We start from the raw sequence: 13,292 nt of genomic DNA, 5'->3' as shown, positions 1-13,292 counted from the left end.
GTGATGTGTGTATGTTTATTTGTGTGTGATGTGTTTGTGTGATGTGTGCGTATGTTTGTATGTATGTATGTGTCTGTATGTGTATGTCTGTGTGTGTGTATGTTTGTGTGATATGTGTGTGATGTGTGTGTATGTTTATTTGTGTGTGTGTGTGTATGTATGTATGTTTGTGTGATGTGGTGTGTCTGTATGTGTATGTTTGTGTGTGTGATGTGTCTGTGTGTGATGTGTTTGTGTGATGTGTGCGTATGTTTGTATGTATGTATGTGTCTGTATGTGTATGTCTGTGTGTGTGTCTACGTGTGTGGGTGTGTATGTTTGTGTGATATGTGTGTGATGTGTGTGTATGTTTATTTGTGTGTGTGTGTATGTATGTATGTTTGTGTGATGTGGTGTGTCTGTATGTGTATGTTTGTGTGTGTGATGTGTCTGTGTGTGATGTGTGCGTATGTTTGTATGTATGTATGTGTCTGTATGTGTATGTCTGTGTGTGTCTACGTGTGTGGGTGTGTATGTTTGTGTGATATGTGTGTATGTTTATTTGTGTGTGTGTGTATGTATGTATGTTTGTGTGATGTGGTGTGTCTGTATGTGTATGTTGGTGTGTGTGATGTGTCTGTGTGTGATGTGTTTGTGTGATGTGTGCGTATGTTTGTATGTATGTATGTGTCTGTATGTGTATGTCTGTGTGTGTGTCTACGTGTGTGGGTGTGTATGTTTGTGTGATATGTGTGTGATGTGTGTGTATGTTTATTTGTGTGTGTATGTATGTATGTATGTTTGTGTGATGTGGTGTGTCTGTATGTGTATGTTTGTGTGTGTGATGTGTCTGTGTGTTTGTGTGATGTGTGCGTATGTTTGTGTGATGTGTGCGTATGTTTGTATGTATGTATGTGTCTGTATGTGTATGTCTGTGTGTGTGTCTACGTGTGTGGGTGTGTATGTTTGTGTGATATGTGTGTGATGTGTGTGTATGTTTATTTGTGTGTGTGTGTGTATGTATGTATGTTTGTGTGATGTGGTGTGTCTGTATGTGTATGTTTGTGTGTGTGATGTGTCTGTGTGTGATGTGTTTGTGTGATGTGTGCGTATGTTTGTATGTATGTATGTGTCTGTATGTGTATGTCTGTGTGTGTGTCTACGTGTGTGGGTGTGTATGTTTGTGTGATATGTGTGTGATATGTGTGTGTGTGTATGTATGTATGTATGTTTGTGTGATGTGGTGTGTCTGTATGTGTGTGTGTAAATGTTTTCACACAACATTAACACCTAATTCCGGTTTTAAAGCTCCGAGCTCGCGCACACCAGCTCATTGTCGTCCACGTGACTACACACCGAGCGCAACCCTGCCACGTGATTCAGTCTCGTCAGTCATTGGCTGGTCGCTGACCAATCACAAACCGGTATTCAAAGCGTGGGGGCGGGAGACACTATCCCCGTGACTGTGGGCGGTCCTACGAGTCTTGCTCGAGAGGAGACACACTCATTTCCGGTTCACTGTCAACCAAGGCAGGAAGTTGTCTGAAATCTGTCCAGTATTCCACAGAACACGGGGAACTCCTATTACTGTAAAGTATTAATAAATACAACTGTAATGTTCTGGAGGAGTTTTATTGAAACAGACAGCTTAATGTTTCAAAAGAAATTTCATTTCCAATCACATTTATAGAAGAAAAACAGACTGCGAACTTTCCCTAAAACACACATTTATATTACACAATATTTCATGACAAAAGCCACCATATTGTGTACTATTGAGATATTAATCTGAAAGAAATCGAGCTTTTCTGTCCATTTCTCTCAGCAGAATTTTTCTCCCCTTTAACATTTCTAAAATAAAATGACAACAAAATACATTTTCATTTATTTAAAACCTTTATTTGTTGGTTCTGCTTTTGTGGTTTAAGATACAACCACAATTCACCTGTAACTTTGAAAACACGGTCGATGCAAACCTTTGTACCTGACGTACAGAATACAGCACGGCGAGACAAGACGGGGGTGCCAATATTTTATGTATAATTAAGAGGTTGATCATACGTTATCTTATTATGTTTTACAGATGCCAGGAAACTGCAGTGTATTTATTACGGTGTTGTGTGGAGCACAGTGTAGTGAGTTTGTTTAGGAGGCGAAGAAACCTTTAAAGAAGTTCTGTTTTGGTTTGTGTGTGTGTATGTGTGTGTGTGTGTGTTTATTGTGTAGCATAGTTAATCTGATCCTTAAGCACACTTTTGCTTATCTTTAATCTATTTTAGTTCCACGTAAAATCCAGATCAACAAACCCAGCAACTGTTTGTCATTGATAAATCTGACCTGCAAACACAGTAGCCATGTTGTCCTTGTCCTTGTCATGGAGAAACAGAGATGATTATCATTATCATCTCTCTTCCCTGTTTGAGGTCTGGACAGATGACTTGATTATCACAAGTGATTTCATGAGTGGGAATAATCTACTTGTGATGTGAGTCATTTCAGCACGTCATCGCTGACACAACGCAATCTTGGTGCGACGAGCAAAGGCCAAGTTTTAATTTCGACAGTCAGAATTCCTTGTTATCACTTAACAACCTCGGTCAACTATTGATAAAGTGCAAAATGAGACAAAAGGGGAAAAAAAAGATTAGACAACTGAGTTATCTTTCCCTTCCACTATTTAAATGGTAGCAAATACCTCCATTCCTGTAACCCAGCCTTATATTCTCAAAACCACATGAAAAGTCCCAACCGTACCCCATCCCACCCAAAAATAATAATAATAATAATAATAATTAAATCAGGTACAGGAATAAGGATGAAATGTTTCCTTTCTTGTTTGTAGTTTGGTAAAAATGTCACCATGGTGCACTACATTTCTAATGTACATTATTGTCTACTTTTTACTTACAAAAGAAATTCTTTAGTACTTTCTAGACACAATTTCTTTGCTTACGCTTCGGATATTAGATAAGATGTTTGTGGCAACACTTTCTTCTTAAACTATTCCCATAGCTCTGTTACTAACTGTCTTGGGTGGAGTTTCTCAAAAGCATCGCAGCACAAAGATCATTCTTATTGTTAACACTAGAGCAAGTATCACTCCACCAATTCTTTCCCAGATGATCTTAACTTTGTGATACTTTTCAGAAACACAACAGTGTCCTTTGTTCCTTCCCTGATTACTTGGGCAGCATGAGTCCTGTCCCAGTGGGACTCTGTTAGCCCTCTATTCAGTTCATAATTTCAGCCTGTAAAATGGATAAAATGTCCTTCTCGAAGAACAGGATGAATCAGTGACAGGTATTAAGTCATATGTTTAGGGAAATACAGTTCCTGATCTTAACCTTGGTCAAAGTTCTGTCTTGTCGAACAGAGAAACTAGAGTATCTTTATTCATCCGTTAACCTAGAGTCTGTCCCAAGAAGTGAAGAAGGTCCATTGTAGGGCACCACACACACACTTACACACATTTTGTATACTGTCATGTGTTTTGGAAGTGGGAGGATACCAGAGAAAACAGAAGAATGCGTGGAGAACACACAAAACTCCACATTCAACCTGTCACAACAAAACAATGTCTCTTTACCTGCCTGTCTGGCATTTTGTATTCAGCTAATGTGTGTGTGTGTGTGTGTCTACATGGGATTTGCCGGGTGTGGCAGTATTTATCTAGATTTAGAGTTTCATCTTTAGGTTCAGCTCCTAGCTGAACTAATTACAGACTATAAATATTCAAGGTAATGTATATGTCTCTATTTCACACAAGTGTCTGTATATATTGCCTTTAATGTGTTTTAATATTAAACTTTTCCTGCTAGATTGAAATGTTTTCAAATGTTTTAAAAGTGTGCTCCATTCTCAGAGCAGTATCAAGCTGCGTGTGTACGTTACTAAGCCGTTTATCATTTCAGAAGCTGCTTCTCCATGGATACAGGGATGTGCTGCCTTTCTGACAGGTTAAACCAGTATGAACTGGGGATAACACGATAGTTTTGCATACGGCACACCCGAGCAAACACACACCATGGGCCCTCGTCCTCTGTAATTTGAGCTACTTAAATCTTCTATACAACAAAGCAGTCAGTTGGGATGGCCACAAAACGGCTTACAGTCCTATATTTGTTTCTTTTGTATGATTGATGGATCTATAGACAGATAAATTATCTTCTATTACGTATATGTACACTGTTGAATTCTCAAATCTGATTGGTCAGGTGTTGATCAATCGTCTATAACAGCAACAGCAGCTATGCTAGAAATGATTATTTGCGCTACGCTTTTCTGGGTTAAATGTCAACCTGCATATTTTTTATTTTTTTTGTAATTCTCATTTATATATCTTATATTACAACCTAGTTGTGGTTTAAAAAGTGGGAATTTTCATTTCACAGGATACGACAAGTCGTGATTCGTGACGTTAACACCGTTTAACCGTCGAAACACGGCTGATAACGAGACCTAGCCATTAAAAATAACTAAAAACGGATCAAAGTTTTTTTTTTTTATTATTTATTTATTTATTTATTTTTTTTAGCAAATTGCTGTTGTATAAAAGAAATAAAACACTGTCAATTTATTTCCTGTCGTTTGTTCTACAACAACCTTCGTTTCATTCTTCACTCGATTTATACTTCATTAAACGTTCCTAAAAGTTTATAAACTCGTATTTTATCGTAGGTGATGTTTGAAAAGTGAACATTTTTTTCTGACAGGACTAGCTGATGCTAACAGAATTAGCCTAGCAGTCGAGCCTTTTGTTGGTCCTCGAGCGCCCCGCCCCTTTTAACGACAACGAACAAAAAAAAAATCCCTCATTATTAAAACAACCATCCAATCACGTTCAACCTGCCCCGCTGTTGCTACAGGAAGTGATGTCGTGACGCAAACAGCGTACGCTTTAATGGCGTCAGACGTACGCTGGTTGTAAACGGTAGAGCGACGGAAGAAGGATGAGAAAGCTCTAGCGTATGTGTTTGTTTTGTTTTTTTTTCCCCTCTCATCAGTGTAAAGTAAATCCGTCTTCATCCTTTTTTAAACGCTTCGCTTCTAAAAAGAAAACATCCGGAGCATAAATTCGACATTTTAGTGTTCGTGTCGAGCCCGAAATTGTGACGGTGCGACGCTCTGAATGTTAGAAAACAAATGGTGAAAAATACTGGGATCATTATCGAAGGGGCATTAGCTTAGCGTTAGCTTAGCGTTAGCTTAGCGTTAGCTTAGCGTTAGCTTAGCGTTAGCTTAGCATTAGCTTAGCATTAGCACAGCTGTGAAGACAGACAGAGAGAGAGAAACAGACAGAAACACAGGCACGTAATATAGCCTTCGCGTATTGTTGTTATTCCTATATGCACATTTTTATTTTTTTTATATTTTTTGTCGATCTAAATAAACAAATCATTTATTTTTCTTGCTACCGCTAGCTGTTTTGCTAGCTTTGTGATTTAGTTATTATTTTACGATGGAATTGAGAGTCGGGAACAGATACAGGCTCGGGAGGAAAATCGGTTCGGGTTCCTTTGGAGACATTTACTTGGGTGAGTTATAAATTTATATTTAATTTAATTACATTTAATAGAGAGGGTTTTGATAAAACGGTTTGTTTATATTTATATAGATAGATTTGTTTAGCTTGACATGTCATAATTGCTGTAACGTCTTAGCGTTAGCTAGCATGCTAACTAGCTAGTCGTCTGTTAAATCTGGTCAATTTTTTACGAAATCGACCCGATTTTCTTTTCCGTCTGACTTCATTTTGCGAACATAAAACAGGTTGTTTAGCGGTCAGGATGGAAACTAAACGGCGTTATCGAGGTTAGTTTGTTGCTAACCTTCCTGTTGTTGAACAAGGTTAGCTGGGTAGGTTAAGGGATTAGGGGCTGCTAGTTAGCTGGCTGGTTAACAGCTCAAACTTTAAAACGTGAGGTGTAAAGTCAAGAAAACTCGCAACGAGTTTTATTTCTACTTCATCAGATGTTCATGACATTCGATATGAAACGGGAAGGAAATCATCATGTTTACTAAAAGGATCAAAACACAAGAGGGGTATTTTATTTATCACGGTAAATTATAAGGCGTTATAGAGCATCTATTAAACATCCCCGTGTTACTTATATTCACACACAGTTACACACACACGTACACACCTCTTATACAAACTTTGAAAGTGTTTACACTTTTTTTTTTTTTTGTTAAGGGTGTGGTGATGTGACCTAAATGTCGTATTGCGATATTTTTTTTATGATACACGAGACTTACGATATTAGACAAAAGTGGTCGTTTCATTTTAATGACAACACGTTGATGGTCTACGAAAGAAAACAGACGTGGAGAAGGAATGGAAAGTTGTAACACTTGAATCAGCTGTGTTCAGGGTTTGTTCTTTGTTCTTTCAAATAAAAAATGAATCTCACGGATATATCGGGGGAAAAAGTGATAAATTGTGTAGTGTTGACATCGATTTGTGATCTCACCCAGCTCTAGTTCACCAGAGTGTCTCTTTGTCTAAACTGGTTCTCTTGTTGATGACCTTCCTTCCGTAAAAAACATTTAACGCTCTGTGTAGAAGCCTACACAGTGTTTCCCTGTCTGACACGGTGCTCATATGCTATCTTTAACAGCTCTCTAGAACCTTTCCTTATCTAAAATAGTTCTCTTGTAGGAAATTTAGTTGTTCTACCCGCTGGTAGAACCCTGTATATCTTGAGTGTTTTCCTGTCTACAAAGGTTCTCAAATAGGAACCTTAATTATTCGAAGAACCTAAAAATCATTTGCGATGTCCTCAGTGATCCACTTGCTAATTCGCTTGCCTTCCCCCCTCGTATTTCTGACAGACGTTAGCAGCTGTGCGCCACAACCCTATTGTTGCTAACAGGTATGATGTTTAATAAGAGAAAAATTTAAACCGCCTATAACTCGTGTTAAAAAAGGCACTTTTGTCTTGCTCACTACTCGTTTCCCAGCGACATTTAAACACCGTATTAACAATAATCCGCTAGAGAAAGCAGTGAACAAATCAGGTTCAAAGTCCCATAATGCAATGCAGCTACACAATATGAGAAAAGCACAGAGGAAACATTGCTCTGTTTTACTAAAGCTGAATCCCACCACATTGCTACTGAATATAGACCAAAATGTCAGTCTTTTCGCACCCAAAAGATGTTAATTATATAACGATTTAATATACAAGTCGTCATTAAATCCTATTACAGTGTGATTATGTTAATTTTTGTTCATCACTGATAACGAGGTTTTCCTGTCCGTTACACACACGCCTTGCTTATCATTCTGAGCTGAAAGCATCATAAAGGACACACACACTATTACATGTAACGTATTAACATGTTTGAGATGTGTATAAAGCACTTTATCTAAGCAGTATTTATATAGCCACGATGCAGCATTTACAGAGTTCACAGGATTGATTTTTTTTTTTTTTTTTTAGGTCACTGGTTGAAAATGAGTCATAGGAAATGTGGTGTATATACACACACACACACAACCTTTTAAACAGCTTCTCTTCTATGTGACTGACCAACTTTATGTTTTTATCTTGTAATTGTTGCTTTTAGATTGTGAACCCTGTATTCGGAGTAGAAAGTGTAATATTTTAATGCGCTAGGAGTTCTGATTAATATTGGCTGCTTCGACCACAGACTATCTAACAGAAGACGCTTTAAACAGTGCTTTATCGATGCGATTTAGTAAATGCATCCAGGAAAAAAATGTGAGAAGACTCTTACAACCAATTATAACACTCTTTTATGAGCTTAAAGAATATCAGAGTAGAGTGAGGTTCATGAACTAGTGAAGCATTTGTAAAGTGTGTGTGTAAATGTGTGTGTGTGTGGGGAACACCAAAGTTTACCATCCTTCTTATCAGTTCTCTTCCCTCTTGTAGAACCCAGAGGTTTTGTGTAGAACCCATGACCAGAGTGCTTCACTGACTGAAAGTGTTCTCTTGTAGTAGGGGGATTGGTTCTCGTCCAACCTGTAAACCCCATGGTTCTGTGCAGAACCTTACACCAGAGAGATTTCCTATCTGAAAGGGTTCTGTTGTAAACAAGCTTCATTTTTACAAAGAGCATGTAAAACCTAAAACATATAATAATATATAAAAAATATGAAAGTTCTCTCGTTAGAAACTGGTTGCTGTTCCTTTTGGTGGAACTCTTAAAGGCGTGTTCGGTGTGTCCGTCTTCGCAGCGTTGGTTTTCGCAGTGGTTTTCATGTGCTGACGATGACGTAATTTAATCTCCACTATCATCACAGGCTTTTTCAGCCAGCTGCTCCTCTCTGGTGCACTCGCGTCACCTCGCCCAGCCTGTGCTCAGGAATTGATTAAAGTTGGAATAAAACCCACACCATTTCCCCTCATCTCCCTTTTCCAATTTTTTTTTTTTTAGTTTTTGCATTGGAGCTACGAGGCTAACGTAGCAAATAATTAAGCTAACGTTTCGAAGCCTAAAGGATGTTTCCTCATGCGTCTTTCACGAAATAGCAGAAGTCGAAACGAAGATGAAACCGTGTCTCTGTCTGTGTTTGTAGATAACAGCGAGTCACACAGTCAGAAGTCACGTCAGGAAGTCTGGATAAAGCCGAGGTTTTGCGCTGCTGTGCTAAGCTTCAGGCTGAATGCTTTTATTTGCTAGTTCAAATGTGTGCTTCAAATAAACTCCTTATATATTTTATATATATTTTTTACATTTACATAACTTGTTTTTTTAATCTCCATTTCATTCAAAGTGTTCCAGCATTTAAATGTCCAGACCTCTATAAAAAATGATTTGAATTTCACCCGAGTGCCTAGTTACAGAACAAAGTAAACAGCATGGACACAAGGACAAAGTCTGCGCTTGTGTTTAGTTTGTTTTTCACATCATCTCAAGTTTTTTTTTTTTTTTTTTTTTAGAAAAACATTATTAAAACATTCATAGAAATACCACGACACCACATTTCTGATACCGTAATGTTGACTAAGCCGTCATCAATTCCCATAAAAAGCCGGTGAGTCCCAGACAGATAGATACGATAGAAACAGAAGGATGAAGTGGACGGATGATGGAAGAATTTGTTACAGAATCAGATCAAAAGTCCAGATCAGCATTTATTTATTTATTTATTTATTGTGAAACCAAATCAAAAGTAAGTCATTTGAACTGCAGTTATGTGGGTGATGTCACTAAAGAATCACATCGAGATGCTTAGTTTTCTGCGATGGAGATGTATCGCAACATCAGCGGATCAGTAGCGTCGTTTTATACGATTATAGGCTTTTATTTTTAAAAAATTAACACTTAAAATGCAGGAAAAACAAGAGGTTTCTCAACAGCAGAGTGTCTCGATAGCAGTCGAGTATTTTTCAGATAGTACGAAGCTATAAAACACTTAAGCCTCGTGAAGTAATTTATCGTGATGTAGATGTTACATCGTCGTATCAACCAGCCCTGGATTCTGTTGCTGAATGTCAGGATGTCATAAAACCAGTTATCAGCTCATGCCTAAACCCGTTCTCGGGCCTCTTTCCTCACATCCCGTTCTTTATTTTTCTGCTATTCTTTGCACGCCGGAGCGTCACGCCGTCGAGCTCATTGCTTGGCCGACGGTTTGCGTTCGAGCTCTGAGACGATTTTGTGCAGAGCGTGTGATGAAACCCTTTTCTTTTCAGTTCTGGATCGTTATAGCCAAACAGTAGTGCCAAATAAATGTCCCAGGGGCTGAAGTACTAATCCTGTACAGATTGCTCAATAAGAAAAGGAAAAAAGGCTTGGAAAGTACGTGAACAAAAAAAAAACACACGTTTCTCGTGCTTGTGCACGTGTTTCTTCTTCCGAATGCTGTTTAGATCTTACCTGAAATATCTGCTGGAAATTCCAAGGTTTGCAAAATAACACAAAAACACATCGACATTCCTTTCTTAGTTACCTTTGTATTTGTTTCTAATTTTTTTTAAAATCGCTGACATACTAATGACTCGGACTTTCGCTTTCTTATGACGAGAAATACAGAATTCTGAGTCGTTTCACGAGGAGAAGCAACACAACAGCTCACAAATAAGAGCTTAAATAACCAGGTGATTAATAATTTGCCTCCACAAACGATACCCGTCACCCTGCACTCAATCGGCATCGTAAAATTCTGAATTGCGAAAGGTTACGTAACGCAGCGATTCAGCACACGTACTGAAAACAATGCCAATCTGCTTAGCACAGAGCTTACAGTATGTAAAAGCCCCTCCGTCTCCTAAAGCAGAGAGTGGACTCGACTCTGATGAAGTGCAGCTGGGGTGTGACTGGCCTGGACACCACGCACACACACACACACACACACACACACACACACACACCACTAAAGAGCTGTTTTGGATTTCTTTTCATGGAATGAATTACATAGACTTTATTTATTTATTTATTTATTTTTTGCTTAATTGTTATATTGGCCTGATATCTGATTATCAGACCTGGTTTTTTTTCTTCTCCACGTGTACACTGTAGCGCCGGATTACTTTACAGGAGCGGATTTGCGTCGCATAATAAAGCTGCGGTTTTGCCGATGTCATCTAAAACGCATCAACCACAAACAAACACCGTGTCACAGAGACTGGAAAACATACTTTTTAAATATTTCCTCCTTCCAGACTAGCAAAAAAAAAAAGGTTTTCTACTTATATGTATCCGACGTGATCCGATTACAAATACGGAAGGTGTGAGTGAAGTTCAGACCAGATTCAGTGATCTACAACCCATTTGTAGTGCGATTGTATCACCGGGTTCTCGGTGACCGTTGACCGTCTTAATGGGTCGTGATCCTGAATTGTATTATTCTATGTTTTTTTTTTAGGACATTAGGTTTGAAAATGCTAGCAAACGAGCAACGTCTGACGTAGCGTAAAGCTAACACGTTATACGTTATCGCTCGTCCTTTTCGTGACCTTCAAGCGAAGAGGAACGATTTACACGTCGGCTTCTCGTATACGGCACTGCAGATTTTATCCGGCTGTAAATTATATCTTTACTCCAATCGCAAATGCGCATTGATGAGTACATATATTCTGTACACCGGATCAGATTTTAGGTCGAATATCGGCAAACGTCTACTCCTTTTACATTTATAAACTTACATTTATCGATTACGTTTGTTCGCCGTTATAGCTAGCTAGCGTAATTCCGTCAGTACGGCATCACAGCTTTTCTGTTGTATGAAAGCTCGCTTGTGGTTCCTTTAGATTAGGATTCATCCCCATTTTCCCGGGAGTCGGGGGAGGAGGGAGAGCAGCAGCAGCTGCTGCCCGGGATTTAAAATGGACGAGAGAATCGATCTGCTTCCTGCAAGACTTTTCTTTTACACTCGTTGGGATATTCGGTCAAATTCACATCCATACAGCACAGATACATTCATACGTTTCTTCCCCCTTAAATCCCAACGTCGTCCGGCGGCCGGGACGTGTTTTTCGACGTCCGAAGTAGCTTCGTTTACGCTGTCGTTTATTACTGAAACTAATTCTGGGATCACTAAGAAAAATATCGTATCAGATTTCTGATCCTCTAACTGAAAAAATTATATTTTGTAAGTCGATGGAAATGTTTGCGTCTAAAATAACTTGACTGTTTTTTTTTTTTTTTTTTTTTTCCTTTGTTTTTCTTGTGATTTTATCATTTATACTTTATACTAATTATATTCAGACAATAAAATGCAAGGAAAACCAAAAAAACCAACAGGATTTTAGCTTGTTTTTTAAATGTTTTGAAATTAGATAAAATAAAATTTAGGAACGATAGATATTAGTTATTGAGAGATTATAAAAATGATAAAATAAATTGGTTTTAAGAACCTAACTGACTGTAAACTTTGTATTGTTTGTTGTGTGTAACGTATTGCGTGTCGCAGTTATTTGTGTATTGCAGATAAGATATTTTTGTCCTTTTACCCGCCGCTAAATGTTTTGCTTAGTGCTGATGTTTTTGTTAACGTTGGCGTATAATTTTTTTTACACGTAAAGTCTGACGTGGTTTGCAACTTTTTTCGGGTTAAACGTTAGAAATAAACATTCAGGGTCAGAAGTTTCACTCCGTCATGCCGTAAGCAGTCGACGATACGCTCTTGGTGTCTGTTAGAGGAAGACTCTGACTGTCAGAATGCGAAGGCAGAGCAGGTCTCTTTCGTAACAGGAATGTGTCCGGACTTGTCCTGGGTTTCATCGACTTCCTCGCCGACGAGATTCAACCTGCCCAATGAGTCTTTATGCGTCGACAATTCACCGACATGCTGCTTCACTTTTATCTTTCGCTACGCTGAAAACGCAACGACGACTTTTTTAGTTTGACGAACGGCTTAAACCTGGCCTCGGGTCACATCCTGTTCCAGCATGATTGAGATTTTATTAAATCAAGGCTGGATCTTTGAACAGTTACATAGATGGCTTTGACCCCTCATTCATGGCCACGGTCACAAATCTACCGAGGCCCAGAAAATGATTGTCGTGCGTCCAAACACCAAGTAAGCGTTCTGGGCCGGATGCAGTTTTCCAAACAGGTTTTTTGAGCCGTTCAGAGCTTAAACGGTTGTAGTCGGGATTAGAAAAAATCTTGCAAATCATTTCTCCTGAAGCTTTCAGGCGCTCGCTGGTCATAATAGTCGTGTATCGTGGCTTCGCACCATCGATATAACCCATCGATCAGTGAAACGTACTTCTTCTGACCCTGTAATAATAATTATTTACAATTAATAATTTCCAAAAACGTCTTGCACAGGAAATGGGATTTTCTTCTCCAACCAGTCGTGTCAGGAACACTTTGCACACAGGAGTGTTAGACTTTATAGCCGTTGCTTAGCTGCCTTTATTTTGTGTGTCTGTGTGTGTGTGTGTTTTCATGAAGAAATGACGACTGTGTGTGTGTTTGGGTGTCTTTTTGGCTCCTGTTCTGCCCCTGAAGTAAAGGAGTGGCTCTTGTTTAAAATATTTAAAATCAACCACAACCGTTTATGATGAACATCTGCGACAGTCCTGTCAGTTCATATTAAACTTTGCTTAATCTGCGTTTTCCTGATTTTCATACTTCCAACCCTTTTCCTTCCCCCGAAACAACATTTATATAACACACCGAGTTAAGATCGGTTAACGGTTCGGATAAATAGACGCCAAGGTCCCGTACGCCTTGGCTGACTGAAAGTGACCATTTTAGGTTGTAAAAAAGAAACATTTAAGTCACACGACTAGTTCTTTACATTTTTACCGCACACAGCATTAGTGTCGGATACGAGAAGGACTGGGTTACAGGTATCCATGCGCTAGACGGACGCACGGACGGTTCACGTT

The 13,292-nt window shown here is 38.8% G+C and overlaps 2 protein-coding genes across 5 annotated transcripts in view; both read left to right on the top strand.

Moving 5' to 3' along the window:
- prkar1aa (protein kinase, cAMP-dependent, regulatory, type I, alpha (tissue specific extinguisher 1) a) overlaps window positions 1-13,292 on the top strand; it is a 135,886-nt gene that overhangs the window by 48,831 nt on the left and 73,763 nt on the right. The gene's annotated exons all lie outside the window — the stretch shown is intronic.
- The window catches only part of csnk1da (casein kinase 1, delta a), a 28,173-nt gene continuing 19,766 nt past the window's right edge, over window positions 4,886-13,292 (top strand). Inside the window, exons 1-2 of one of the 4 annotated variants that reach the window (XM_060893148.1) lie at window positions 4,887-5,285; window positions 5,400-5,513. In XM_060893148.1, coding sequence (XP_060749131.1) covers window positions 5,438-5,513 — 76 coding nt within the window. In that variant the 5' untranslated portion in view covers window positions 4,887-5,285; window positions 5,400-5,437. Of the gene's footprint in view, window positions 5,514-13,292 lie in introns of all 4 variants that reach the window. The other 3 variants (XM_060893149.1, XM_060893150.1, XM_060893147.1) reach the window with 3 other exon arrangements.

Source organism: Tachysurus vachellii, chromosome 18 (assembly GCF_030014155.1).
Source record: "Tachysurus vachellii isolate PV-2020 chromosome 18, HZAU_Pvac_v1, whole genome shotgun sequence".
Lineage (NCBI taxonomy): Eukaryota > Metazoa > Chordata > Actinopteri > Siluriformes > Bagridae > Tachysurus > Tachysurus vachellii.
This window is presented reverse-complemented; position numbering and strand designations above follow the sequence as displayed.